General features: G+C 46.1%; 1 protein-coding gene across 2 annotated transcripts in view; it reads left to right on the forward strand.

The window, feature by feature from the left end:
• NOX4 (NADPH oxidase 4) overlaps positions 1-14,831 on the forward strand; it is an 88,403-nt gene that overhangs the window by 38,453 nt on the left and 35,119 nt on the right. For both annotated transcript variants that reach the window (XM_035116490.2, XM_060273886.1), the window contains exon 12: positions 4,217-4,277. In XM_035116490.2, the coding sequence (XP_034972381.2) occupies positions 4,217-4,277 (61 nt within the window). The remainder of the gene's footprint in view (positions 1-4,216; positions 4,278-14,831) is intronic.

The following is a 14,831-nucleotide window of genomic DNA, read 5'->3' on the forward strand; positions in this document are numbered from 1 at the left end:
AAATCTTGGCCTGCATGGATCTTAAGGATTTCCATGGAAATTTGGCAGTGCAAGCTCTCTATAAACAGAGATGTGCCGTATATAAACACATAGCAGGTCTTTATACATTCACCAGCTGAAACCTTATTCCCTTCATAAATGAATATTCCCTGATTGCACAGAGACAGCCTGTGAATACAAATTATATGTGCATCAACTTTGTTCAGCAAGAACTATGGGTGAAAGTGAAGCATTCTGGCGGTGGGGCCAGAAGGCAAGAGCTCTTCCGCCCCCACTGGCCTGCTCCAAGCTTTCAGATTTATCAATATATTGACCTGGTTCAAAGCTATAGAGAATCTCTATAGCTCAACAGTGTAAGTGCAGGCTTTGAATGCAAAAGGTTCCTGGTTCAAGCCTACATCAAGCTTGCTAAAATGTAGAAGACTGAATCAGATAAGTGCTGGAGATACAAAGAGGTGAAGGGAACATTCTTTCATATGTGGTGGACTTGTAAATGGGCAAAAGCGTATTGGGAAATGATTCATAATGAATTGAAAAAAATGTTTAATAGTACTTTCCCCCCCAAAAACCCACAGAGTCCTTTCTGTTGAGGATAATTCAGACTGATATTTCGAGGTGTCAAAAAAAAAGGTTATTTTTGTATGCCACTACGCCGGCCTCTGTTTCGTTAGCCCCCAAATAGAAAACGAGCGAGGGCCCAACTAAAGAAGAGTGGCAACTTAAGCTCTCGCAGAATATGCACAGCTTGCAGACTTAGAATAAGATATCAGGAAGAACATATGTTTAGAGAAGATTGGAAAACGTTTTTTGAATATATGGGAAAAAATTGTGTACAGCTGAAAACGCTGGCAGCATTAAGATAAATTCAACAGTGTGAATAAGTTTTGATGGATGCAATAATGGAATGCTGAATGACATAGTTTTTTGTAAAATATGCAGGGATTTATGATATGTAAAATGAACCATGGAAAGAGGAAAGGGGAAATCACTGATTTCTTAAGGATGTAAAAATGAGCATTTTAAATTGTAAAACATAAAATTTAATAAAAAATAAAAATAATAATTTATATTATACACACACACACACACAAAAGTTCCTGGTTCAATCCCAGCCAGCTCCCTATAACAAATTTTAGAAAGGGACAAAGGAAGCTGTGTGTTCTCTTTGCTGTTTGGATTGCCTCGTGTGGTACAATGGATCAGTGTGTCTTGCTGTTAACCAGAAGGTTGGTTGTTTAAGCCCAACCAGGGACGGCTGTGGGCAGGACCACTGCATTGCAGGGGGTTGAGCTAGATGACCCATAGGGTCCCTTCCAACTCCTATGATTCTATGCTATAATGCTGAACTACTCTCATCCTCCTAATGTTAGAACCAATGTAAGCTTCCCTCCTGCATGCACACAAGGGGAATTTAAAGCTTTCCGCCACAGTTTCCTGTTACATCTAAATGCAGGAAACCGTGGTTGGTTTTAACCCTATTTAGTGTGAACGAACCAAGATCTAGCCAGGGTTTCTGATCTAACGGTTGGGAGATTCACAAAACACACCCCCAACACATATGTTAAATGGCTGCAATGGGGTTGTGTGGGGTAGCCTAACTTCAGCCAGTGGCACACACCTCCCAACATCCCACAGGGGAAATGTACCTGAATGGGTTACTTCCGGGTTTCGGCGCTCACACATGCGCAGAAGCACTAAATTGCACTTTGTGCATGCGCAGAAGCGCCGAATCACGACCCGTGCATGCGCAGATGCAGCGCTGCGGGTTGCGAACATTGCGGGTTGTGAACGTGACTCCCGTACGGATCATGTTTGCAACCTGAGCATCCACTGTATGGTATATATATCTTTGTGTTTTTATATTGCAAACTGCCCTGCAATCTTTGGGTGAAGGGCAGTATAGAAATGTAATCACTTGACGGGCTGGTGGCTGCAGTAGTCTTGATGGGACGCAGTTGGTACAGCATTACACAGATGAAAGATGCAAGAGAACATGGCACATGTGTGTGTATGTGTTTACACTGTATTAGCCAAAACTTGGATTCTCCCTGTCTAGTTTGTAGATGACATTTCCTTCTGCGGGATTTATCAGCAGAGCAAGGTATCCAAGAATCCCCGAAGGAGCCCTGAGGATCTGTAGACAGTGTTGAAATATGCTTCCTAAACTCCGAAGGGGAGAGGAGGGGAATCTGGCTTTTTACGAGTAATTTGTTAAAGTGATGCCACTGGAGTGTTCCGTGGGAATCGGGCAAGCAGGGTTAGTGTGGCGTGCATGTATTTCAATTAGCAATATCCTGCCTTAGAAAAAGCACTAAACTATGTCAAAAAATAACAATCAACATCTAAAAAAAAAGTGTTGATGGCAGACAAAGTGTTGAGAAAAAGGCTTATAAATGCTCAAATGCAGTCCTTGCAAACCATAAGCATAGCTGCCAAGTTATCCCTTTTTTACAGGGATTTTCCCTTATGCTGAATAGGCTTCCTCGCGAGAAAAGGGAAAACTTGGCAGCTATGACCATAAGAAAGGCAAGAGTTTGGCAAAAGGGGTGTTGGTGGTGGTTTCAACTAAGCTTTACATGTTGTAGACCCATTGGAAGTAATGAACCTGACCAAGTCCATTAATTTCAATGGGTTTACTTTGAGTAAAACATAGTTGAATTTCACCCAGGTTGTCTGGTACCTTTAGGTAAGCCACTGTTCTTTCAGCACCATCTCCCTCCCACCATTCGCAGTACTGAGGTTGATTATACTGGTCTACCTTACAGGGCTGTTGTACTTCTTACTATGTTTTATTATGTCTTTATCATTATTGTTCTGTAATATGGTTTTAATGCCCTGGGATCTTTTGATAAAGGGTGGTATATCAATCAATCAATAAAATCAACAAAATAAAAATATGATGATGATGATAATAATAATAATAATTGCTGAAATGGTTATAGCAATCTTAGTCAATTGGCCATGTGCTTTTGTCAACTGATAGCTCCATTAATTAAGTCTCCATTTATTGAATGATGATGATGATTGCTGAAGTGGTTATAGTACTGTAATCTTAGTCAATTGGTCATGTGCTTTTGTCAACTGATAGCTCCATTAATTAAATCTCCAGGCGAGAGAAGGAAGAATAAATAATAATAATTAGGAAAAAAATCACACCCGGTTTGCTTCTATATGATACATACAGAGGCATCCCCCCCATAGCTGCCAAGTTATCCTTTTTTAAAAGGGATTTTCCCTTATGCTGAATAGGCTTCCTCGCGAGAAAAGGGAAAACTTGGCAGCTATGATCCCCCCTCCTCTCTTTCCCAGGAGGGCTCTGTCTTTAAAATGAAAACAAGGGACTCTTAAGATAATTGATGCTATGTCCCAAAGGAAGCTACCTTACATTAATCAGGATGCTTGTCTATCTAGTCAGTGTAATCTGACTGATGACAGCTCTCCAGGGTCTCAGGAGAAGATAGATCTTTCCCATCACCTAGTACCTGTTGGTCGCTGTTTTTTATTGGGTACCTGGGACCTACGGTTCTTCCTCCCATACCAAATTCTGCATTTCTGCATAATTCTCTTTTCTGGCCAGGCAGCTCTGGTTTTTGTGGGCTCTTTCGTCTTGTGCCTTTTCAGGGGGATCTCTCTCTCTCTCTCTCTCTCTCTCTCTCTCTCTCTCTCTCTCTCTCTCTCTCTCTCTCTCTCTCTGTGTGTGTGTGTGTGTGTGTGTGTGTGTGTGTAACCAAGCATCCTCTCATTCATTCAAATAAATGTCCAGTATCCCATTTCCATTTTTTAAAAAGACCCTGTAATTTAGAGGAAATATTGTTTAACAGAAAGTAGAGTAGATAGTTCGTATTGATAGATGGTTTGAAGTAATATTTTCTTCTAGTGTGTGACCAGCAAATTAGAATAGAAATGATAGAATAGAAATCAGAAGTCTCTCTTTTGTAATTTTTTTGCTAATGTTTCTCTGTTTCTGCTTTGCTTCCCCCCATCTCTTTTTCTCTTTTCTCTCTCTTTTTCTCTATTATCTCTTTTCACTTTCGATTCTCTTTTGTTTTGTTTTGTCTCAGTTGTAATCTTATCTCGTATTACAGGGAAATCTAAATAAAAATCTTATTGCAAGAAAAGAAGAGGCCTTCACATGTTATTGATGTATTGCTAATTACTCCCCCCCCCAACAACTGCATATCAACATGCTTCATTTTATTCCCCCCTCCCCCCCCAGTGCCCAACAGCTTCCGAAGCAACTTTTGGAGTCCATGTTAAGGTCGTTGGCGACTGGACAGGTAGGTGAATGTTGGTTTAATCTCTCTCTTAACAGATGACTTTGACCTGAAACCCCCTTTCCTCAGCAGCTTCCATCTAGATGAGGAACGGCTTAGGGAGCTGGGTATGTTTAGCCTGGAGAAGAGAAGGTTAAGGGGTGATATGATAGCCATGTTCAAATATATAAAAGGATGTCATATAGAGGAGGGAGAAAGGTTGTTTTCTGCTGCTCCAGAGAAGCGGACACGGAGCAATGGATTCAAACTACAAGAAAGAAGATTCCACCTAAACATTAGGAAGAACTTCCTGACAGTAAGAGCTGTTCGGCAGTGGAATTTGCTCCCAAGGAGTGTGGTGGAGCCTCCTTCTTTGGAGGTCTTTAAGCAGAGGCTTGACAGGCATATGTCAAGAATGCTTTGATGGTGTTTCCTGCTTGGCAGGGGGTTGGACTGGATGGCCCTTGTGGCCTCTTCCAACTCTATGATTCTATGATTCTAGATGGCAATTCCAAATCATACACTGCTTAGAGCATGATTGCAAGGGGCTTGCCCCCCACCCCCCCGGGCAATTTCTATTGTGGTTGTGCTGATGGCTTCATTCAGCTGTGCTTATACATATCTCTTTGTTGTTGTTGTTGTTGTTTTGAGTCCTGGCGAATTGTTCTGATTGTCATGCTAATCGTTAATAATACGTCCATGTCTTGGATATTTTCTTTCTTCCTTTCAAAATATTATTTTCCGTGTGCAGCAACCTGCTTGCCTTTGGGCCACATGCGGTGGCTGCGGAAGTCATTGCTGAAATGTGCATTTGCTAGATAAGGGGATTTTTAATGCCAGCCGCTTGGTTGGCTTCCAGGTTAGTTAACACCTATGTCATGCTGAGATTACGGAGTTGCTTTCATGTTCCGATATGCTTCTCTCGGGCTGTGAGAACGTCACTGGGGTCCACTGGGCCTCTGCAGAAATTGAGGAATTTTCGTATAATCGTAGAGGTGGAAAGGACCCCAAGGGTCATCTAGCCCAACCCCCTGCAATGCAGGAATCTCAGCTAAGGCATCCATGACAGATGACCATCCAAACTCTGCTTAAAAGTATCCAAGGAAGGAGAGTCCACAACCTCCTGCGGGGAGGGGAATTCGAAAGGCTGGATAGCAAGGGGAGTATGAAATGAAATTTGCTCAAACTTGAGTCATGGGTGAGTGTGTGGTGGTGGTGGAGGAGGAGGATGAAATTGGGTGGTGGTGGGACCCACATATATAAATGGAGGCCAACAGCCTCAGTGGCTGATTGTATTCTCATTTTCCTTGGCTAAGATGATTACTATATTACCCAGGGGTCGGCAAGGTTTACCTTGGCTGGGCCGCATCACTCCAGCAGAGATCCCTCCATGGGCCAGATCGCACGCGCCCCCCCCCCCATGATTTTCAGTGCCTGCGTCTGCGCAGACGCAATTTCCGGTGCCGCGGAAGCAAGTCCCTGTTTAGCACAGTGTGCAGGGACTCACCGAGCGGGTGACTCAGTTCGGAGGCAACTCGTGGGCCAGTTAAACCACCTCCGCAGGCCGCTTGTGGTCCATGGGCCTTAGGTTGCCAACCCCTGTTATTACCGGTTGCAGTGAAGGGTCGGTTTGCACCCTTTCAAGCTCTAATTGAATTGTCATAAACTGTGCTTTTACGCTGCTGTTCAGAGTAGTGGGTGGAATTCAACACAAACCTGCCATCGGCAGAACCATCTCTGCTTGGTCAACAGCATGATCTCCCATTTTCTTCGCCTGCCTGCTGAACTGGGGGTTGTCCTGACCCTGCAGAGCCAATTTGGGGGAGCAGGGACATGGGGGGGGGGATGCACAGAGGGAAGGAGGGGGCAAGTCCTGTTGCACTAGCGGGACTCGTGCTGGCTCCCACTAGCACATCGACTTTGCTGTATCCAGCCCAATATTTATCTGTCTGTAGATGTATCTATCTAGTTTCTAGTTCAAGAAAAAGCTTACATCAGGTTTTGGGCAACCTGTGGCCCTCCAGATATTCCGGGCTCCAATTCCCATCATCCCCAGCCAGCTTGATCCATAGAAGCTGGAGTTCAACAACTTCTGGAGTTCTACAGAAAAAGGTCCCATTGAAGCAAAGTTCCCATTGATCAGGCCTGGCATGGGGAGCAAACAGATTAATATATGCATATTAGCACCACAGCATCTAGAGGTCCACAGTTTGCTCATTTCTGGCTTAGCACATGACACAATTCATTAGTCCTTAAGGTGACACAAATCTCTCTTTGTATCTTTTTGCTGCGGCAAACTCTGTGTGGGTAACCCTCTGTAAGGGTTGACAGAGGAGGGTGTTCAAATAACAGGTTTTACTTACCGGTAGGTCAGTTACTCTGGCTGTGTGATAGCCCTGAGGGCATGCACAGCACACACACCCTGACACACACAAACACACACAAATCATGCTTGCCATGTGACCAGGTCCTGCATCACTTTGATGAGATAGGCTCATGGGACCACTTGGATCAAGGTATTCCTACTCACCTGCCCTGCCTCCCAGTCTGGGGAGTGGTGTGGGCAGGAATGAGGATATGAAGAAGAGCCTCACAGGGCCTGATACCCCATAAATTGCTACAACAGCCTGGGAGCTGACTGCAAAACACATGTGGTTTGTGTACCATGAAGGTGCTAAGTACCATCATTGCATTCATGAACATGACCTGTGCTACTTTCTTCTGCCCATGAAAGCTGCTTCTTCTTCTTCTTCTTCTTCTTCTTCTTCTTCTTCTTCTTCTTCTTCTTCTTCTTCTTCTTCTTCTTCTTCTTCTTCTTCTTCTGTCGTTCAGTCGTGTCCGACTCTTTCTTCGTGAACCCCTGGACCAGAGCATGCCAGGCACTCCTGTCTTCCACTGCCTCCCGCAGTTTGGTCAGACTCATGTTGGTGGCTTCGAGAACACTCTCCAACCACCTCGTCCTCTGTCGTCCCCTTCTCCTTGTGCCCTCCATTTTTCCCAACATCAGGGTCTTTTCCAGGGAGTCTTCTCTTCTCATGAGGTGGCCAAAGTATTGGAGCCTCAGCTTCACGATCTGTCCTTCCAGTGAGCACTCAGGGCTGATTTCCTTCAGAATGGATAAGTTTGATCTTCTTGCAGTCCATGGGACTCTCAAGAGTCTCCTCCAGCACCATAATTCAAAAGCATCAATTCTTCGGCGATCAGACTTCTTTATGGTCCAGCTCTCACTTCCATACATCACTACTGGGAAAACCATAGCTTTAACTATACGTACCTTTGTTGGCAAGGTGATGTCTCTGCTTTTTAAGATGCTGTCTAGGTTTGTTATTGCTTTTCTCCCAAGAAGCAGGCATCTTTTAATTTCATGACTGCTTAGCTGTGGTAAATATTTTGTAGATAACGTCACTTGTTTCCAACTCATTTTGCACCTTTATTTGATCTGCATCCCTTTGCGGCACCTTTTAGTACCATGTAATGTTTGTTTTAAGGCTGGCATCCTTAGAAGACAGCTGTGGCCAGAGGGCTTGTCTTTACTTTCCAAGAATGCAACAGCCAGGAAAACACTACATAAAAAAGCATTCTGCAAATCTGAGCAATATTCTAACCTCCCTCCTGCTTCCTTTTCTAAATATATTTCAGGCTGACATTAATACTATAAGGTATGTTTGTACGACATTGCACAGTCTACTACAATAGAAACTATATAGTACACAGAATAATTAGGATGGGTGCTAATCTGATAGTTTTGCTTGCAAGACTCGCTTCATGCTGCGTGGAATAATTCCCCAGGTCCTTCCCTATGTAACACATATGTTCACAGCAAAATTTGTGCCTGGGGTCAGCATCTGAGCTGTGTGTGAGAGCACGAGTTTGTGCTGCAGCTTAGTCCTGGGACATCAACAAATGTTCCTCAACTGAGCATGTGCAGAGTGCACTTCTAATAGCAACAAATAACTGCAACTGGGACCAGTAGACTCTGGAGGAGGGCTTCTAGGCTATAGGAGTTTAAACCCTACTACCCATTTTAAAAAAACAAACAAATCTTGCTAGTCATGTATCATGCTACTCCTACTCAGAGTAAACCCACTGAAATTGGTAGGCATAACTAACTTAGGGCCATTTATTCCAATGAGTCAACTCTAGCTGGGTACAGCCCTGAAAGATTGCCAATATATGAGGCAGAGTGGCAGAGCACAGATTTTACATCTAGAAGTTTTCTTGCCAATTGAAAGTGTGGTACACCTTAATACTGAATACTGAATCAGCCATTCATTTGCTTAGCCCACTCTTCTCTCTCTGTCTCAACTGATGGCAACTCTCCAAATCACGGACGTTTCCCAGTTCTGGCTGCTGACTAGCACCTCTGAACCATCAATGACAGAACTTGGCGTCTACCATCTGAATTTCCCACAATGCACTTCTCTGGAAGTGCCAGAGTTCTGGTGCATTGTGGGTAAAAAAACCACCCCAACAACAGCAAGCATCTGCCACAAATCACGGTGGCCAACAGTGGCCAGTACCTTTCTGAGGGACCCCTCAACCCTGGGGCTGGCTGGCCCTACTGAGTAGGGGCTGTGCTTGGAAGGCTACTGAGGTCCTTTGCTGCTTGCACTGATTTAGCGATAAAAAGTCAGAGCTGTTCGCTGAGCAATGCATCATCCTCCGCAACCCAAGAGATGTGATTAGAGCTGCTGAAGAACTGAAGCACGTAATCGATAGTGACCACAGTTTGACAGCGTTGGGATCCAAGCTGGTGGGGGTCCAGGAGTTAGTGGGCGGGCAGGGGGTCCGAGAAATAAGACTGTGGCTTCAGAATGAGGCCTGCTCATTAGCCAACTTTCATTAATTGCTTGTGATTTTTTAAAGGAGAAAAAAAACTTCTAATGAACGGTGGTAAACAAACACAGATCAAGCAATTATCACCTTAATCTGTCTTCGAGCTTCCTTCTGCAAGAGCTTCATTTTTCTTTCAGTGTTAAAAACAAAACAAAACAACTTTACAGGAGTTACTCCCAGAGAGGGAGAAGAATAGAGTAAGAGGCATAAATAAATAATTGTATCTCTGTTGTTTATTGTCAATAATAATAATAATAATATCATTGTGAGAAGTGAGGTTACAGGGAACCAGGCAGAGGGCCTTCTCGGTAGTGGCACCCGCCCTGTGGAACACCCTCCCAGCAGATGTCAAGGCAATAAGCAACTATTTTACTTTTAGAAGACAACTGAAGGCGCCCCTGTTTAGGGAAGTTTTAAATGTTTGATGCTGTACTGTTTTTAATATTCGGTTGGAAGCCGCCCAGAGTGGCTGGGGAAACCCAGCCAGATGGGCGGGGTATAAATAATCAATTACTACTACTACTACTACTAGTAGTAGTAGTAGTATTTATATCCCATCTTTTTCTCTAAGCTCAAGGTGGTGTACCTGGTGCACTCACTCCCAGGGCCGGCTCGTCGTAGACCCCCGGTGGCGCAGGGCACCATGGCGCCGGCCTGCCAGGAGGGCGCCGTGAGCTGCGCCCGCCCGCTGGCCGGCTGGTCCGCCGGTCCGCTGCGCAGCTGCGGGCGGCGCCCACCTGCCCACCGCGCTGGGAAACGGGGCGGGAGGGCGCCGGAGAGATCGCGCTGTGCCTCCCCGCCCGCCCGCCGCGCACACCCGCCCACAGCGCTGGGAAACAGAGCGGAAGGGTGCCAGAGAGATCCGGCGCACCATGGCGACAGGGGCGTTTAGGACGGCGCTGCTCGCTCCTCATTTAATCCCCAAAACAACCCTGTGAGGTAGGTTAAGCTGAGAGGCAGTGACGGTCAAAGGTCACCCAGTGAGCTTCATGGCCGAGTGGGTCAGCTTGTTTTCACAACGAGGAGCCATGAGTTACGGAAGTGCAGAGGGTAAAATGCATGGCGCCCGTCCTGGTGGCCTATTTTCCCATTGCGGTGCCTCTGGAATGACAGGGTGTCCCCAAGCATTGCTCAAGGGGGATTGTGCCGGGGCAATGTAAACAACGGGTTAGATTGCACAGTGCTCGGTCTCGTGTCTTGAGCAGCACATCCCCCATGTCTGGATGCTCTGAGATAAGGGTGCCAGGTGCACTGGGTTACCCACCCATTGGTTCAGGAATGTTGGTTCAGCAGAAAAACCTATATAGGAAAGCTTGTCTAGACAAAACTGTTTTAACCAGAATGATGGAACGCAGGGAAGGGGAGGGGTTCGACAAGCCTCTTGTCAAAGATTCACCATGGAATGACTCATGTGATTATGCAGTTATATTTTATGGGTATTTGGGAGAGGGGAGGAAATGGGGGGTGGCAGCTCCGAACAACTGTTTCAGCTGCTGTAAGAAACAAACAAACAAACAGTGGAACATTTGCAACTCCTGGTTTGAGGCTTGAGCATTTGCTTTGCATGCAGAAGGTTCCAGGTTCAATTCTTGGCATTCCCAGGTAAGTCTGGGAAAGACCCCTGCTTGAGTCCCTGGATAGCTGCTGCCAGCTAGTGCAGGCAATATTGAGTTAGATGGACCAGTGACCAATGTGGGAGGCCCCAGGTTTAGTCCCAGGCATCTCCAGTTTCCAAATGGATCAGGTAACAGGTAATACCCCAAATTTAAAGAAGAATGGAAGGTGTTTATTGTATATATACAAAAGCATTGTACGCAGCTTAATACATTAGCAGGGTTTTAAGATTACTTGTAATTTTGTTATGAATGGATAACAGACAATTTAAACAGGTTTTAAATTTAATAATGGGCATGCAGTAAGTTGGTAAATAATAGAACCAAGGAAGGGACTAGAGGGAAGTCATTCTGTTTTGTTTTGTTTTTGTATTGTTTTTATTTTTTGGAAAAATCAAAACAATGTTATTAAAAAAAAGGTAGCAGGTGATATCAAAGGTCTCTGCCAGAGACAAGGCAGAGCAGGCAAGTAAAGGCTCTTTGGAACGATAACTTGACTCTGTATAAAGCAGCTTCCAGTTTTCTGTTTGCACCTCCTTCCCCCCAACAGCATTCATGTAGAGCAGGGGTCCCCAGACTTACCGGCGTTTGGGCCGGTTCCCACCGCGCCGATCGCGCGGCGGGCCGGAGGGCGGGGGGAGTGCGCTTCCAGGGTGGAAAAAGCGCCGAAAATCCGTGGTGCACATGCGTATGGGCCTCCCCCGACCCGGAAGTGCACCAGAAATGACCTCTTCCGGGTCGGGAGAGGCCCATACGCATGCGCACAAAGGATTTTCGGCGCTTTTTTCCTGACCCGGAAGAGCGCTGCCGCGCCGCGCGCCATAAGAGCGGGCGGCGGGGGGGCGGCGGGGGTCCTCGCGAGCCGGATTGGCAGGCCAATTGGGCCGCATCCGGCCCCCGGGCCGTAGTCTGGAGACCCCTGATGTAGAGGGTTCACTTTCCTATTTTTGGATCTTAAGTTTAGTTTTCCACATTTCCACATAAATTTGTGGGTGTTTTTTTTTAAGTCCTCTTGAAAATTCATCAGTATTTTGGATGATCATTTCTCCTAATACTGTCATTTTTGTATGCACTCTTGCCTAAAATGCTCATTTCTTGCAAAGCAGTTTTCACTAATGAGATGTATACTTGCACGCTGTTTTCACTAAGATACGAATTTCTATGCACACTTAACCCTGGTATATGCAATTTTGTACCCTCTTCTTGGCCGGCCGGCTGCATTGCAGCATCATAGCTTCCAAGTTCCGGCCTGAGAAATAAGGGACTGGACCAGAAGTAGCAGACCGGAAGTAGCGCTGCCGCCATTTTGGAACTGGGCGGAGCATGTTCAGAAGCTACTTTTGATGCTGCTCTGCCCTGTTCCAAAATGGCCACCACACCAGAAGTCACGCTGCAGCCATTGTGGAACTGGGCAAAGCAGCATCAAAAGTCGCTTCTGAGCATGCTCCGCCCAGTTCCAAAATGGCCGCCGCGCCAGAATAAACCGGGGAAAAACAAAAAAAAATCCGTTTTTTCGGCTGGGGACAGCCGGAAAAACGGGCGTTTCCCGGGGAATACGGGAGACTTGGCAGGTATGTGCAGCATCCAGAGAAGTGCTGATTGCGAAGGATGGCTGCGAATTCCAAAGGATGGCAGTTGGCAGATGGTTTCAGAAAGTGCAAATTAAATAGGTTCACCTTTGAATGCAAATTGAATCGATCCCCCCACTCCCCAATCCCAATGCTCGGAGAATGAGAAATGTAACACACACCCATAGCTGAGGTGGATCTGCAAGCAGTGAATTCTCCCCCCTCTGTGTGGCAGATGCCTCTTTGCATATTTACACCTGTGGGATGGCAGCCCGGTGGCCCCCTTGTGCCTTTCATGTCCTCATCTTGGACCTTGCCAGCGCCCTAAAGACATGAGCAATCCCACACACTGATGCCCTTCAGAAATAAGGCATTGGAAGGCAGCCTCGCGACAGGAAGGGAGAATGGCAGAAAGGTGGGCTTAGGTGCTGCTGAATCCAAACATGGAAAGGGTTTGCTGTGTGTGGCTGCCAGCTGGGCCACCCCTGCTGCTTATTAGTGCCGCTGCGCCTCCTGGCACATCTACTAAAGGAGCTCTGCAGGGTGGCACAGTTCTGCTGCGATTCCACCAGATTAGCCAGAAAAGCTTTGCGCTCTTTTGTTATGGCACTGTGGGAGGACTGAGAAGTTGGGGTTTCCAGCCTCTCAATCACCCCAACTTCTCGATATCCCACCTTTTTTTATTCTTTCTTTCTCTTCTTTTTCTCCTTCCCTTCCTTCCTTATGTCTCCTGTCTTTGTTCCCACCCCGCTTTGGAGTCCTATGTCTGGGGTCTGTTTTAAGGTTCAGGGATCACATACTCCTGCGGGTGGTCGGTGGTTGATGGAGAGCACTGGACGGGAGACAGGGAAATGTTGATCTCCCTGGGTGAGAGGCTGGGAGGAGAAAGGAAAGGAGGAGCTACGATCTTCTGTGGGTGGTAAGGGCTAAGAAGTCCCTTTAAGAGAGGACTCTATATGCTACTCAGTTTATTTGTGTGTTTTTTTGTATTTATTTGTATTTTGTGGCAGTTGTTAGCTTATTATATTATGAAAAACTTTAATAAATATCCTATTACAAAATAAAATAGGAGCTGGGTTTTCCAAGCATGGGGCAGCTCTTTGGAATGGCCTCTCTCTGTGATGGCATCCTTGGTCACAAGTTATGGTCCCTGCAAGAAATCTTCATGTCTTCCACTTCAACCATGGTTCCAGGCTCCAATAGATATTCCCCCCATGCATAAAGTGTTGGCTCATTAACATTCCCTCAGCAACCCTTCACAGTGGTGGTCCTCTGCCCCAATAAGGTGCACTGGCCCTTGGTTGAGAAAAGTTTCTGCTTTGGCTGATGGGAATTGTAGTTCGGTTGCACCAGGCAGGTCAAAGGCCCTGCACACCTCTGCTAATGGAAGGGCCAAAGCTCTATGGTGTCAGTGTTTCTCAAACTTGGGTCTCCAGGTGTTGTTGGACTACAACTCCCATCAGCCCTAGCTAGCAGGACCAGTGGTCAGGGGTGATGGGAGTTGTAGTCCAACAACAACAACTGTTTTCGCAGTAGTGATGTATGGAAGTGAGAGCTGGACCATAAAGAAGGCTGATCGCCGAAGAATTGATGCTTTTGAATTATGGTGCTGGAGGAGACTCCTGAGAGTCCCATGGACTGCAAGAAGATCAAACATATCCATTCTTAAGGAAATCAGCCCTGAGTGCTCACTGGAAGGACAGATCGTGAAGCTGAGGCTCCAATACTTTGGCCACCTCATGAGAAGAGAAGACTCCCTGGAAAAGACCCTGATGCTGAGAAAGATGGAGGGCACTAGGAGAAGGGGACGACAGAGGAGGAGATGGTTGGGCAGTGTTCTCGAAGTTACTAACATGAGTTTGACCAAACTGCGGGAGGCAGTGGAAGACAGGAGTGCCTGGCGTGCTCTGCTCCATGGGGTCACGAAGAGTCAGACATGACTAAACGACTAAACAACAACAATAGGTTCTGCTTTGCATGCAGAAGGTTCCCCTCACTGTCCTCGTAACTGTCCTGGATAGTACTAGCTACCTCCAAAATAGAGGAAGGAAGTGGAGAATGTTGCATGCCTCTTGACTTTGTGCTAGATTGGTCAGCTAGTTGCCATCTGCCTTTTTACTCCCTGCCTCCATCTGGTTTTGTTCCTTCACTGATCCTGCACTGGTTCCCAGTGGGGCTTCTTCCAAGGTGTACACTCAAAAAGCAATTATCTTTTTAAAAAGGAATGCAATTCTCTGTGCCAGCCACAACATAAATCCCAAACACACTTCTTTCATGGGAATAGATGTCGTTTTGTGCTTACAACACAAGATTCAAGCCCCAGAGGTATGCAAATCTCTGCTTGGCCACATGCCCACTCACAGATCTGTAGCTGCTGTGTAGGGAATTTCTAAGAAAACCATGCAAGCCAAGTAAGTATTCTTTGTTGTTGTTTAGTCGTTTAGTTGTGTCCAACTCTTCGTGACCCCATGGACCAGAGCACGCCAGGCACTCCTGTCTTAAGTTCTTCCTGGTGTTGAGTTGGAATCAACAATGGGCCTTTCAAATAAGGTAGGAAGAGC

Source organism: Zootoca vivipara, chromosome 4 (assembly GCF_963506605.1).
Source record: "Zootoca vivipara chromosome 4, rZooViv1.1, whole genome shotgun sequence".
In the NCBI taxonomy this organism is placed as follows: Eukaryota; Metazoa; Chordata; class Lepidosauria; order Squamata; family Lacertidae; genus Zootoca; species Zootoca vivipara.